The 14,404-nt window shown below is 58.0% G+C and overlaps 1 protein-coding gene across 4 annotated transcripts; it reads right to left on the bottom strand.

The window, feature by feature from the left end:
* Nucleotides 1-456: 456 nt before the first annotated feature.
* On the bottom strand, nt 457-8,638 carry GZF1 (GDNF inducible zinc finger protein 1). 4 transcript variants are annotated; one of them, XM_064475933.1, is made up of 6 exons: nt 8,617-8,638; nt 5,838-7,237; nt 4,689-4,783; nt 2,968-3,135; nt 2,413-2,570; nt 457-2,298 (listed from the first exon to the last, which is right to left on the bottom strand). In XM_064475933.1, exons 2-6 carry the CDS (start codon nt 7,214-7,216, stop codon nt 1,948-1,950), a joined length of 2,151 nt encoding a protein of 716 aa, XP_064332003.1. In that variant the 5' UTR covers nt 7,217-7,237; nt 8,617-8,638; the 3' UTR covers nt 457-1,947. The 4 variants fall into 4 exon arrangements, with proteins under 4 accessions (XP_064332003.1, XP_064332001.1, XP_064332002.1 ...); XM_064475931.1 differs by lacking the exon at nt 8,617-8,638 and adding an exon at nt 8,277-8,337; XM_064475932.1 differs by lacking the exon at nt 8,617-8,638 and adding an exon at nt 8,273-8,304.
* Nucleotides 8,639-14,404: the final 5,766 nt, after the last annotated feature.

The following is a 14,404-nucleotide window of genomic DNA, read 5'->3' as shown; positions in this document are numbered from 1 at the left end:
CCCCCAAACTGTGTACAACTTTGGTTACAAGCAAAGGCAGCAGAGCTTGGGCGTCTGGGCTGAATGCGTCGCCCTCACGATGGCGGGAAGGTGTGACATCACCTGTCCAGAGGCTCCGGGCGGCACTGAGCGCTTCCCCACCTCCAGGATCAGGGCGACCATCACCAGCAACACGGCACCTGGACGGGGAGACACAGGAGACGCCCAGGATGCGTCCTCCGCAGGGTTTCAGGATTTCCCTGTTCTCGGGGGCAGCCCTGCCCTCTGCTCCCAGGAAGCGGACCGAGCCGTGAACGTGGCTGGAGGAGCCCGGCGCTGCAGACTGACCATGGCCTTGGAGGACCGGCCCGTCTGCAGAGGGATGGCTGTCCTTGGGCTCCGAGACTCAGGGGCTGCAGTGGTTTCAATCGGGAATCTTTCTACAAAACCTACATTGTAATAATGGAAATACTTACAAACTTTTTACAAAACAAACATTTATTAACACATTAAACTAAATTTTTGTAGACTTCCTAAAGAAACAAAGACAATTCTTCAGTAGGTAACAAAATAATCTATTTAAATTTCTTGTTAAGATGAGTCCACCCCATGGAACAGTATACGTCAGCCAGGCAGGCTGGCTCTCTGCGAGAATAAAGCGTGAGAGTCGCTATTTTCTGTTCTGCAGACGCCACTGGGAGGCGCTGTCCTGGGAGGTGCAGTGACCCGGCCCGAGCGTGACCCGGGCACTCCCAGCGTTTCTGTGGCTGTCACTGCCTTGGACTCACGCAGAAAGTACCTTTCTCAGAAAATGGAAGTGTTTTCACAGCAAGTTTAATAAATTAAAAGACAAACAACTAGTGAACACAGAAGGATTCTTTTTCTAAGTGAACGTGTTTCCCGGGTCCCCTGTGAGTCAAAGCACTTTGCACACGCGACCTGCCCTCCCAGGGGACTGAGACCCAGGCTGCAGGAGGCCAGCCTGGGACGACGGGCGCGTGTAAGGCAAGTTACGTAAGGCACGATCCCAGGGGAGTGTGTGCCGAGCCTTTGGTCCCTTCTGCAGATCCGCACGTGCTCCCAGGGGGACAGATGGGGGCCTGGGACTTGCCTGTCAGGCCCTGGATGTGAAAATGAGACAGTCTGGGTTTCTCAAAATTGCAGAGATTAAGTCAGAGAAACCTAGCAAGATTCCAGCATCCTGTGTCCTTAGATTTGTTGCAGCCACCTCGGCGCTACTCGGGAACAAAGTAACTCAAGTGTTCAAGCCCCTCGCATAATTTTTCGCACCCCTCTGCAAAAACTAGGCTGTTTCCTGCTACAATCTTTGGTAGAGCTTTTACCGAATCAGATTTTTAGGAATGATACCCAACAGCCACATTTCATTTCGAACACCATTTTCTGACACTTGTAGCCACAGATGCTGTGAGCAGCCACTGCCTAGGGTGCGGCTCAGCGCCTGCGGAGCGGGCATGGGGAGGGGCGCGTCATCCCCTCCGACCCCCGAGTAGAGCTGATTTGCTTCAATTTGACAGGAAAGAAACAGCTGAAAATGCGCAGCCCCAGTTTTATTTCAGCGTGGTAGGAACACACCCGAAGTGAAGCCACACGGAAGCCTGCGGCAGGGAGAGGCCAGGGGGTGGCGGCAGCTTCAGGAGCGGGTGGGTGCGGTGTCTGCGGTGTAGCCAAGCAGCTAGCGAGCGTCGTGGGCGTCGGGACAACAGGTAGCGGGGTGATGACAGCAGGACTGAGCGAAGTCACTGCGTCGGCCACCTCATTGACAAAGTCACAGAGACCGCACAGTGAGGACATCTAAGGGGAAGCTTCAGAGACGGTGCGACAGGCGTGCGTGTCAGCACAACTCGGGAGGGTCGCCTAAGCCGTCCCTGCCCACCGCTTGGCCTGCGGCTCCTTCCTTGGCCACGACGTCACCGCAGGTCCAGCCCTCATACCCGGCAAGGCCGAGCGCTACTCCCCGTCGGTCAGAGCGCGCAGCTGGGCGGGCCCCGCGTCCGTCTGGGGCGTCAGCTCACTGAGCCCGCCGACGGCGGCGGCCAGCAGTGCGGCCTGGGGGCCCCCGGCCGTGTCCGACTTGCAGGCCGGCTCCGCAGGCCCGTCCTCGGCCACGGCAGGTGTGCTGCCCTGGATGGCGGCCAGGTTGTGGAAGCGGCCATTTTCCGCGAAAGACAGCAGGGTGCCTGGGAGCGGGGGCGGCGCATGCTCTCCGTCAGGCCGCTCGGCCTTGGGCCCCTCGTCCTGCTTGGGGGAGCCATCTACAATGACAAGGAAAGACTTCCATGGGGTATTCCTATCATGGACCTACGGGCCAAACAGAGCACAAGTCACCGACCGCAGCGCCGCCACTCGGGCCCCGACGCCCGTCAGGCCCCCGGCCACCAGGCCCTCATCGCGGACCGGCCTCCCCCGGCTTACCGAGGTGTGCCGCCGCAGTGTGGACTTGTCGGTGAACGTCCGTCCGCACGCGTTGCACATGAACGGCTTCTCCCCCGTGTGGATGCGGTGGTGCCGCTGGAGGGCGTTGAGCTGCGTGAACTGCTTCCCGCACTGGTCGCAGCAGTAGGGACGCTCCCCTGGACGGAAGAGACACAGCGACCGGCTGCCCCTGCGGCCTGGACCCGGCCTGGAGGAGGGCGAGGCTGGCCAGGGAGGTCACAGCCTCTGCCGACCGCGGCGGGGCGGCTCTGGGCGGCGCCGGGCTTCCACAGACCGGACGTAAAGCCCCAAGTCCCTGACGTGCACGTGCATGTCCGCTGATCCAGACAGACCATCACCCCTAATGGCCACACACCCACATCCACCTTCCAACGTTCATATCCTTTCAGTCTGTCAGAGCCAGAAACCAGAAACCCAGGAATTGTAAATGCCATCAGGACACACAGAGGTGAACTCTGGGTGCTTTTCTAGCAAACCTAACGCCTCCAGGGTGTCTTCCTGCCCCGCAGCCCCCTCGGCGACTGCCAGCCTCACCTGTATGGACTTTAATGTGCTGGTAAAGTGAGTTCCGCTGCGCAAAAGTCCTGAAACAAACTTCACATTTAAAGGGTTTGGACCCAGTATGGATTCTATTGTGGTGTTTTAAATACTCCTTAGAAGCGAAACTCTTGCCACACGTCTCACACATAAAAGGTCTTTCACCTGCAGGAAGAGAGGAAACACGCAGTCAGTAATGACGCAGGCGCTGGAGCACGCGGGGAGACCGGGTTCACCTCCAGCCCCACAGGAACCCCCACGAGGTGCCTTGGCGGGCAGCAGGCTACATTTTCTAGTTAAAATTATCAAAAGGAGGAGGTTGTGGAGCACGTGCTTAGCGTGCATGAGGACCTGGTTTGATCCCAGGTCCCTCCGTTAAAATAAATAAGCTATTATAAGACACTAACACTTGTTCACGTCCAGCCCCTGCTGCTTGCTGAAAGCTGGTGTGACGCACCCGCGGAGAGCCCGAGGACGTTCCCCAGGCCAGGCGCTTTCACCTAGCTCGTGCCAGAAACTCAGCCCTTCTGGACAAGAGCCAGTTTTCCAGCTTGCCTGGTGGAGGAGCTGGAATCCTCACGGTGCTCCTCCCAGAGGGACAGGAGTCACGCTGGACAAGCCTGGCTGCCCTGAGCAGCAGCCCCCAGCCCGCCGGGGGGGCCGGGCCCAGGAGGGACACCCGCCTTCCAGGGTGCGTGGTCTGGGCCCTGAGCCCCACAGTCAGACTCCTGTCGGGGGGCCCGACTGCACAATCGTCCAAACACACTAGTGGTAATAAAACCCAAGTATATTTTCATTTTCATCAAACAACTGACTCTAACTTATCCCTTCAGTGTGGTGGCCTCAGGCTGCTCGTCTCCCACAGGAGCCCGGGTCTGCTCACTCTGGTCATTCAGTTCACATCACTGGCTCGTCTGTCTCGCCCGTGTTTGAACTCGAGGCTCAGGTGACAGTGCTTAGAATTAGAAGGAAGAACTCCTCCGTGCACGGGGTGAGGACCTGGCTTAGTGTGACAGCCACAGCACAAGGCAGCTAGGCTGTGTGCACTCCCGCTCCTGCGCACAGGGCTCTGAGCCTCAGGAGCCCTGTGCGGAATCAGAGCAAAGACAGCCCACGTGGCCTCCCTCACGTGACACAACTCTACCACAGAGATTCGGAAAAAGCAGGTAATTCCACCTCCTTAACACATCGTGCAGCGAGTTAGTTTCTTCTCGTCTTTCACGTGCAGGTGTTCAGTAAGGCTGGGGTTAACCATGTGCTTAGTCGTGCGCCTCCCAACTCGCCATCCAAGCCCGGGTGCTGTTCCGCGTTCGGAGACCTTCCTCCGACGGCCTGGTCGTGGAAGGGAGGGAGGGCACCTACCCACTTACTGACCCACTTCCTTGGGGCTGGAGAGTCAGGCTGTTTCCAGAGACAGCAAGAAGAGGGTAACAGCATAGAGCTTCCCCCACCTTCTGAGCAACGTCTCTGAGAAAGGCCCCGCGGGGACTCGGGCTCCGTCAGTCAGCCCCGTCCGCACCCCTGGACCCCAGGGCCTCCGTGTGCAAGGCCCTGGCGGCGGGCGCGTGCACTGGCTCACTCATGCTCACTCACGAGGTGGGAGGGCGACATCACTGCTCTGACCAGACCACTGGGCCGATGCCAGCTGCGAGATCAGTACACCGCAGTTTCCTGTCTACAGCCAGGAAAGGCATCAGCCCTAGAGCGCGTGGACTCACCTGTGTGACACCTTTTGTGATAAATCAGCATGTGGTTCTGAGTGAATCTCGCGCCACACTCGTCGCAGACAAAAGGCTTCTCCCCTGTGTGAATCCTGAGAGCACAACGTACAGACGGTAACTCAGATGTAGTTCAAAGCTCACTTTGTAATAACACACTTTCCACCCTCACTCGTGAAGCCGGTTTACCCCGGGCGCCCCAGTGAGAAGGACTGGAAGTGAGAGGCCCAGGACTGCCACCCCGAGTCCGCTTCTGCACAAGGCCGACACTGCCATGTCCCCACCAGACGCAGAGCCTCCACCCACGCCGGTCTTGTGGTTCGGGCTGTCGCCAGACACATGCGGACAGGGACCATGCTTCTGCACGCTGCTTAAGACACTAAATAAGGTCTGTAAAGCTTCCCCATTGAGACTGATCTCCCACAAACCCCTTAGGGACCATTGCTGACAAACCACCACGTGATCAAAATGTTTACCATCCTCTCCCAAGTGACATAAGCCGTCTAGAAAGAACTGCTCCCAACGTGCTGGCTGCGCTGGTCCCCAGGGCGCCTGCGTCAGCACCTCACTTCACAGCAAGGTGAGTGCAGTGGCCGCCACCATGGTTCACTGAGCCCTTCCTGGGCCAGGCAGTTCAATGGCAGTAACGGGACGGTGGCCACCCCGCCACCAGCCTTGGCCCAGGTTTGAGGGTAGGTCTGGAGCAGAAACCTGTTCTGTCTGCATTTCAGGCATAAACACTGATCACCATAAGGGAACTTATTTAAAAACTGGATGTTCAAAAATCAGGGACCAGAGATCACTGCTCTAATTCTGGAGTTTAGACTAAATGGCAGCAGGTGCTCTCCAAGCCCAGAAAAGTGTCACCTGACTGAGGTCCTCAATGAGACCGCGCGACCCAGCAGGTCACATGCCAGAGTTCTACGTGAAGAGTTGGGACAAGGGGGCGGCAGGAGGCCAGCAGTGGGGCCTGGCGACACTTCCTGTGCCCAGGGAGCCACCTCCTGGCATCTCTGCCCGGAAAGAGAATCCAGGGGTCTCAAAGCAGCCTCCCGACTGGGAGCACGAACAGACTAGTGAGGGCCCCTCAGCAGTGCGGCCACACTGGCCAGGCCCGCCAGCCCGTTCCAGGGACGCGGGCCGCCCTACCTCATGTGGGTCTTCAGAGCCGAGGGCTGCGAGAACCTGGCCTGGCACTCGGTGCAGCCGTAGGGCTTGTGGCCCGTGTGCGTGCGCTCGTGCAGTCGCAGTGCCGTCTTGGAGCTCAGGCCCTTCCCGCACTGCTGGCACTGGTGCCGCTCGCCGCCGCCCTCGTGCACCTGCACCACGTGCCGCTTCACGTCCTTCTTCCGCTTGAACTTCTTCCCGCACAGCTCGCAGGGGAAGTGGCGCTCACTGCTGTGCACGTGGCGCTGGTGGCCCCGCAGGTTGCAGCGGTTGGCGAAGGTCTGGCCGCAGGTGTCGCAGCGGTGGACCACCTCGGTGGCCACGCCGTGGTGGTGCCGCACGTGCTTCAGGAAGCTCTTCTCGTACAGGAAGGCCTTCTCGCAGACGGTGCACTGGAAGCCGCTCCTCCTCGCCCCCGCCGAAGCCCCGTCCTCCTCCTCCTCCTCTTCCTCCTCCTCCTCCCCGGGCCCCGCCCTCGGCAGCTCTCCCTCAGCCTCTGCCCCAGCACTGCCGTCCTCGTCTTTGGTCACCGGCTCCTTCTCTGTTGCCACGGTGTCCGGGCTGGGGTCTCGGGGGCACCCGGGGTCCCCCCCGGCCTCCTCCACTCCCTTCTGCTGCTCGCGGAGCCTCCGGGTATACTTCTTTTTAGGGATTTCCACAAACACCTTTCTCCCAGCCAGCCTCCCGCTCGCCCTCCTGACCTTAGGGTAGGGAGGCTTGGCGGCCTCTCTTCTCTTGTCCGGCTTGTCCTTGGGCTTCCTCGGGCACGCGCCTGGCGGCACGCCACTGCTCACTCTCTCGCTCGGGGGATCTGGGGAACCTGCGAGGCCGTTGGCGAGAGGGCCATCCACAGCCACCCCTTCCCGAGGGTCAGGGACGGTGGCAGCAGCGACCAGGGAGCCACCGCTCCCTTCTACCTCCTGAGACTCCGAGAAATTCTGCAACTCCAGAAGTACAGATTCTAACATTTGTTTCTTCAACTGAAAGCAAGTTTCGGACAAGTCCAAGCACTTCAGCCTGTCGGCCACCTCCAGCATTCGCGGCACCCGGTCTTCCTCCACCTGCACTTTTGCGGTGTAGACAAACTCAAGAAAAGAAGCAAAGTCAGCAACCTGTACTTCGTCTAAGTAGACATTAGTCCTGGCACCATCCACAGTCTTCTCGTTAAGGAACACTTCCTTAAAAAACTTGCTGGTGGCAGCCAGCACTGCCTTGTGGGCCATGAATTCCTCACGGACACCCTGGTACTCCACGCTGACAGTCACGTCGCACAGGTGACCCAGAAGGCGGAGCTGGTGCATCTCACGCAGAAGGTTAAAGGGTGAGGACTTGGATTCCAGCAGAACCGCACCACTTTCCATGTTTCTTCTTTCCAGAAATAGCTTTGAAAACAAAAGCAAGAATTATTCGTGCGTGAGCAACCATGGAAGTAAAAGGATTAGAAACTCTCTGAGGATTACTTCAGTTCTTCAGAGGATTTACACTGATTAATAACCTAAACCTAACTTTTCTCATACACAGATTCAAATCACATGCCACTAAGCACGTTTCTGAAGCCCTGGTGCACTTTCCTAAGATACGAGCATGAAAACATAGTCTGAGATTTCCACCAGCGATAAAGTTAAAATTAATGAAATACATTAAAGGAGTCATTTGTTTATCTGGATCATTTTCTAGTTTGTTCATAGCTCCAAAGCCCCCAAACTAACAGAATTTATAGCAACAATAAATGTCTACTTTGACCAGAAAACCAAATAATCAAAATACATGGCAGCCACCGTCTGAGAGCAACCCTTAGAGGATGCCGTCAGCGTCTGAAAACAGCCAACTAAATAGATACCTCTTTCCATGAACAAAACTTGGAAAAGTAGCCCAGGATCCATGGCCACTTCCAACCCCGAAACCCCTCCTACCCGGGGTCCCCGTTCCCCGGGCCGCGCTGCGGCCCGTGTCCCCCGAGCGGAGACCAGGGCCCCTCCGAACGGCAGGCGGCTCCGTGCGGGCGGCTGACAGGCCGTCCTGGGGCTGCCCCGCCGCTTCACGGGCGCGCTGACAAGGTCACGGGAGCGGCCGGGTCCCCGCGCACCGCGCCGCCCTCCCGCCGCCCGGTCCGGACCCGGCGCGGACGCTCCCCGCGGCGCTCCCGCACCTGCCCCTCCTCCAGGCCCGCCGGCCCCGCCCCCGCGCGGCCCGCGGCCCGGAGGCCGGCCTCACCTGCGCGGCCAGCCCCTCAGAGGCCGCCGGCCGGAGGACAGCGCCCGCGGCCGGCAGGGAAATGGCCGCAGGTGGCCTCCTCTCCCCACGCCCGCCGGCCGGCCCGGCCCCGTCCCGACTCCCCGGAGGCCTCCCGGCCGAATCGGAGCCCCGGCAGCGCCCGCCGCCGGCCCTCCGCGCCCCCCGCCCCGCGGGCCGCGCACCCACCACCCGGCCGTCACCACCGCGCTTCCGAGGACCAGGCCCTGGGACCGACGGACGGACAGGGGCGGGGCGGCGCGGAGAGGGGGACGCTGATTGGTTGCTGCGAGCCTGGCCCCGCCCCCTGCCGGTGGGCTGTCCTGCGCGCACACGTCCGACTGCGGAGGCAGGGAAGTTACGTGATCCGTCGCACGCTGCCGCCGCGCGTTCGACCGACTGCGCAAATTGCGTCACCCATAGCGAGCCAAGTCTGCGCCTGCGTGGAAAGCTGCGACGCCGACTCGGCGCCTCTCGCAACGCGGAGGGGGCAGGGTGGGCGCCCCCCCCAGGAAGGCGTGTGACCTACCGGGCGCGCGGTCACGTACTGGCTCCTCCCCAGCCTCTACCCGAGGGCAGGACAGCGGGTGGGCGGCCCCCGGGAGAGGGCGGGGCGGGCACCCGGAAGTGAGCGGGCGGGGCAGAAGTGCGCAGGCGGGTCCCCGGAAGTAGGGGGCGGCCCCGGAGGTGGGCGGTGCGCTGCCACGTGCCGCAGGCAGCGGTGGGCTGAGCTGAAGCGGTGCGGTGCGGTGTTGGTACGCGGCAAGCGGGCAGTTAAGAGCGGAGCCGGAGCCGTGTGTGCTCAGAGATCCTGCGAGCTTCGGGCTGGAGCCGCCGTTTCCAGGTGTGTGCGCGCCGTCGGTGACCGCCGGGCACCGGCTGAGGCCTCGCGTCCGAGTTGGGAACGCGTCGTCGCAGCCTGGAGGGTTGACATCGCAGCTCGGAGCGTCCGTTTGTCCCCATTTCTCCCAGATGTCCAGCAGACCCAGGCACACTCGCGGCTCGCGGACCTGTCACCCCGTATCTTCTGGTCCAGAAACGAGGCAGATCCTCTGCTCAGTCGTCGTTTAAAACAGCCCTTCTTACTGTCTCTGACACGGTCCGTAAAGCATCCACCGGAAACGCCTGGGATGCTGTGTGAACCAACGGCGCCCTGGTCCCGGGGAGCAGGGCCTGGGTGAGGGTCTAGCGAGGAGGCCTCGGGCAGCCTCTTTTCCCTTGGGTCAGGGCAGTAGAGGAAGGGAGTAGCCAGAACGGAGTGATTGGAAATAACTGCAGTTAACCATCCTTCAGCTTCTGTGTTTAGGGCTGTTAAGTTCTCAAGTCCATCACAGAATAGAAGGCCTCGCCCTGACACACACGATGTCATTGGTGGAAGGAGCCTAGGGCCAGCGAGCCTGCAGGCCATGTGGCAGAGGGCAGCTGGCCCAGGCCCAGCTCCTCCTCCGGGTAGGGCACGTTCTAGGGGCCCTTCCTGCCGCCTCCAGTGAACCTGGCACTGCGCCCACCTGCCCTTTCTGGGTGCGGTCAGCACAGAAGCCAGTGGCCTCAGGGAAGTGAGTCAGCACTGGTTTCAGTGAAGCCCAAACAGGACAAAGCAGTTCCACCACCTTTCCCACTCTACTTTCTAGCTTCTGATTTGTACAAACCTACACATAATCTCTACTTTCTGCTGCATCTAAAAAATATGACTGAGTTCTGATGGTTCCTGAACAGCCCTGCCCTCCTCACACACCTGTTGGCCATTTCTCCCTCCAGCTTTGCCTGGATGTAGGTCCTGCAGTCATGCCCCTTCTCGGGAGGATTTCCAGAATCCATCTGAGTTGCTGGAGACCGGGGCTCATGCCCAGGTGCACGGGCTGACAGTTTACTCTTTCTGCTGTATAAGGACGGCTCTTGCCCTCCATCCAGGTCCTCAGCTTGCTCCTGCAAACGCATCTCCTCCCTGCAAACTTTCCCATTCTGGTTCCAAGTCTCAATAAGAACAGAATGTGCTTCATGGTTACAGAGGGTGAGCCACCACCCTCTGTTACTGGTGTAGTCACTTCTCACAGAACTCTGAAGTGGTAGTATTATCACCCCCTCCCATTATACAGATGAGGAAACTGAGGCACGGGAAGTTTAGCCTACTTATCCAAGGTCACACAGTGCAAGATAGAGCCAGCTTCGAACCTCCACAGGAGACCTCTACCCAGACCACACGCCTTCCTAGCTACAGAACAGAGGCGCTATCTCCTGTCAGACCAGGTAAACATCAGAAAAGAACCACAGAAGGTGCGATTAAATAGCATCCTAAAAGTTCCATGTCTGGTTTGTACGAATCCAAAAGTGAACCCTGAGAAGTGTGGTTTCTAAGGTATTGGGGGCAGATGGGGCAGCCTCTTGCAGAAGCCCAGGGATCTAGCCTTTACTGCCTGACCACCTCACCTCCACACCCTCCTGGGCACTGTGGATACTGAAACCCCCACCGGGTGGGAAAAGCTAAGTACATGATGACCAGGCTGTAGCCATGACATCAGCTGCTGCACTTCGGAGAACTGGCCTCAAAGAAGTGGGAACAAACCGACCCTGGAACTGAAGATAAACTGTACTTAATCAAGAAGACGCTGGTCAGACACCGCACGACCAATCTCAGCAGGATTGTTGGCGCTGACTGTCCTGTTCGGCAAGCAGCCCCCTCCCTCCACCTGTGCACCCCGAAACTCCCCTTTGAAACTCTTGCCAACTGATTGGCAGCGGGGAGTGGGCCTTTGGACAGAAGCCCACCCCCACCCACCTGCCGGCCTCCGAAATAAAACAAATTTTCCTTTCTACTTACAGGCGCCTCTCTTTGTATCGGCTCTGAGCAGGGAGCAGCCAGACGTGAGTTTCGGTAACAGAATTGAGTAAGAATGAGTAATTTTCAGGTAATACATTGGTGAAAAACTGAAGAAAACCTACTCGCCCACAAGGAGATGACTGAATAATTATAATATACCAATGCACTGGTTTACTGTGCAGTTATTAAAATGATGTTTTTAAAAATGTCTAATGAAACTTTTGATCACTTCAGAATATATACATTTATCAAATCATCAAGTACAGACTTCAGTGAAGCTGGGAAAATGTGGGATTTCCTGGGGAAATGCTCACCATGTGATAGTAAAGAAGATATGCTTCTTTACTCAGGAGATGATCGCATTTACACGCAAACGTATAGACGCACACCAGAAGGACCACCCTTCGGCAAGTCCTAGACTGCAGGGGCAGGAGCGCAGAAGCTGCGCGCGCAGCTCCCAGCCCCGCCCCCCCACGTCCCCGCCCCTTCCGGCTCCTCAGGCGCTCACGCCCACTGGCGGTCACGCCGTCCTCCGATTGGTCCTCCGCGGTCGCGGGATGATGATGCCGCCGCCCTGCTTGCGGGTCGGAAGCGCGGGCACTTTGGCGTGTGGACCTCAGGCTGGTGGCCGCGGGGCTGGTTCGGGCTGGTCGGGGCCCGGGGCTGCGCGGTGCCGCCGCTCGCGCCCCCGGCCGTCAGACCGGCGTCTGAGGGCAGCTGGGGCCCAGCCACGACTTTGCGCCCGGCACAGGCCTTCACCTGCCGGAATCTGGGCAAACTACCCGGGTCGAACTTCCCACAAGGGTAGCTGGTGGTTCTTTTAATATTTAAAACGTACCCGTTTTGAGGAGGCTCCAGTATGTTTCAGAGAAGCATCTACTTGGAGACTGTGGGGAGGAAGGCCACTCCTCGCCATGCCCGCACCTTGAAAGCCCTTTATTTCTGGCTGCAGAAACACATTTCTGATTCTACAGTAAGATTTAAATCTGTGGACTGTGTTTTTGGTTTTTTTTTTTTTTTAAATGAAGTTTACGAGTAAATGGTTGCAGCAAATACCTTGTCTCCTCAGTAAAAATCGAGAACCTAATCTCTAAGGACAGCCATCCTTACGTTTTTGCCAGTCCTTCCAGGAGGTCGTGCATACAGAGCCAAGCCTGTATGGAATCTTTTTTTTTAAAGCACTAATTAATTTCTTCATCTCTAAAATGAGGTTGGAAATAGTGCAAAGTACCTTGAGAAGTTCTTGGGACGTTTTTCTCGATGCTTGGGACAACTATTGTTGACATTCTACAAAGAGTTTGAACTCTTCTGACTACCAAAGAATCTGGAAGACTGTTTCACAATCATATCATGGCGTTTTCAAGGCTGCACAGTAATCCACTCTAGAAATATTACAACTTGTTTAATCTCATTGATGGACTTTTAGGGTACTTTGATTATTATCACAAAGACCCTGTGATGAATCATTTTGTATAAAGGTTACGTACAAGCAGTTGCACTTGCAAAGTATGTATCCCTAGAAACGGAACCACAGCAATAAGGGCCTGAATTGTGTCACTTGCTCTCAGAAGAGCTTGTGCAGTCACCGCCCCAAACAGCTGAGCAGGAACGCTCCTTCTCCTGGACCCTGGCCAGCGTGGGGTACAGCAGTATGTTCTGGTCCACTATCACTATGAATGATGCAAAGTGGTGGTTCCTACCTGTTAGACGACTTTGACCGCAGTTTGCAGGAAGGCCCATCAAACTCGTTACTGGGTGTTGCTGACTCGAGACCTGGAGTTGGGGTTAGTCCAACAGTGCATCAGAATCGCCTGGAACCCAACTTCCCTTTCCCCTCTGCTCTTCAGTTCTGTTTGCTGTGCCCGAGCCTGGAACCTTCGCTCTTGCAAGGGCAGTAGGATTACCCGAGACCCACTAGGAGGTCTACCCAGAGATGAGCAGGGGTTCAGTCCTTTGAAAATGTGTTAACAAAGGGGGGCTTCAGGGAAACTGCCACATCTACTGTGGTTGTCCTTTGTAACATGCCTTTAAAAACTGAGGTTGGGTGAGCACCCTGTCCGGTAGCGAGGCCACGTGCACCTCTGCGGTGTGTGTGCTAGGATCCTTTCCCGAGTCTCCACTTTGCTAAGCCTTTCTGATCTATAGACTCTTACCTGGTTCAGACGTTATCTTTGTCCTGTGTGCAGAAGCTTCTGAATGTGGTCTATTCCAAGCTTGAAAGGTGCACGTTGATCCTCCTGTTTTGAGTTGATCATGATTCACGCAGCAGGCTCTGTCCTGACCCTGCACTCAGGCTTCCCAGGTGTAATACTCCTCCCAATGTGCAGACGAGGAACGTGAGGCTTGGAGACACTGAGCAGTGGCTGAAATCTGAGCCCAGTTCCTGCCTCCGCAACGCCCAGGGGTTGACCTGCATGCTCCTCCGACGTCACAGTCTTCCAGCGACAGAAGAGGAGGCTGTTCCTCTAAAGCGGCAGCCCTCCAGCCTTACTAGGCATCAGGACCGCGTGGACAGTTGGTTTGAGAGCCTGCATCCCTTGCCAGTGCCCAGGTGGTTGTCCTGCTCTAGCGGGTCCCTGGGGCACGTCTGGAACCAGGGTGAGTCTCCGGGGCCTGCGGTTCTGCTCCCCTCTGAGCTTGCAGCTCCCCGGGTCCTGAGATGGAAGCTTTTCCGCCACCTCATCCAGGCCAGGCGAGTGTGACTTCTTTGTTGTGTTTCAGGAAACGCCGTGAGCCAGCGTGCAGGGCTGCCGAGCTGGCCAGTGTGTACCGCCCAGCACGGATGAGAAGCCGCCCTGCTGTGTGGAGAAGCCGCCCTGCTGTGTGGAGGAGCCCCCGCTGATGTGAGGCAGAAGGCCCTGAGCCAGGTTTCCCGCTGCCTGCCTTCCAGCTCATTCCACGTCAGTGCAGTCCACTGCCAGCCTCCAAGCACCCAGAAGCGGGAGGCCGCCCAGCATACCTTCACTCTGAAGGCTCCCTGGTCTGACCGTGTGGACTGGAGGTTTGGCAGGGTCGCTCTAGGTTTCAGGGTGGCTGGCGGTGGGGTTGTGGGAGCGCCTTCCATGTGGTCTGCAGGTTTTCCTGGCAGCGGGTGGGGCTGCTGGGCCACCTGGGTCCCGGCAGCAGGACTGCTGACATCACGATTGGTCCCCCTGACCCACCTGTTTGCTTTGCCATGTAGAAGGCCCTGGTTCTGAAATCCTGAATAAAAACACCACTTGTGCAGGCTTGTGCGTTTGGTTGGGGGTGATGGAGGAGTGTTTGGGGTAGGGCACACCTGGGGGGACCCGAGGGGCCACAGTGCCTTGGCTGGGCCCGTGGCATGGGAGCGCACACACGCAGGCGCACACACTCACCTGCACACCATTCCTTAGGGAAACTGAAACAGTTGTCTTCAGGCTCAAGCGGGAGGTGCAGGGGAAGCCTCACCCTTTCCGCTCCTGCCGGGCCTGCTGGAGGACAGTGCTCGCGCCGAGTCAGGGCGAACGAGACTGGGCGG

The sequence above is a fragment of the Camelus dromedarius genome, chromosome 18 (genome assembly GCF_036321535.1).
Source record: "Camelus dromedarius isolate mCamDro1 chromosome 18, mCamDro1.pat, whole genome shotgun sequence".
Taxonomy (NCBI): Eukaryota; Metazoa; Chordata; class Mammalia; order Artiodactyla; family Camelidae; genus Camelus; species Camelus dromedarius.
Note: the sequence above shows the minus strand (reverse complement) of the source record. Positions and strands in the feature narration are given on the sequence as shown.

Excerpts from the sequence above, each read along its gene's own strand:
- GZF1 (XM_064475933.1), bottom strand. The coding sequence starts at position 7,216 with ATGGAAAGTGGTGCGGTTCTGCTGGAATCCAAGTCCTCACCCTTTAAC. Across the intron at positions 4,784-5,837 it reads GCTCTGAAGACCCACATGAG|GATTCACACAGGGGAGAAGC; the intron begins GTAGGGCGGCCC and ends TTGTGCTCTCAG. Across the intron at positions 2,571-2,967 it reads GCACATTAAAGTCCATACAG|GGGAGCGTCCCTACTGCTGC; the intron begins GTGAGGCTGGCA and ends TCTTCCGTCCAG.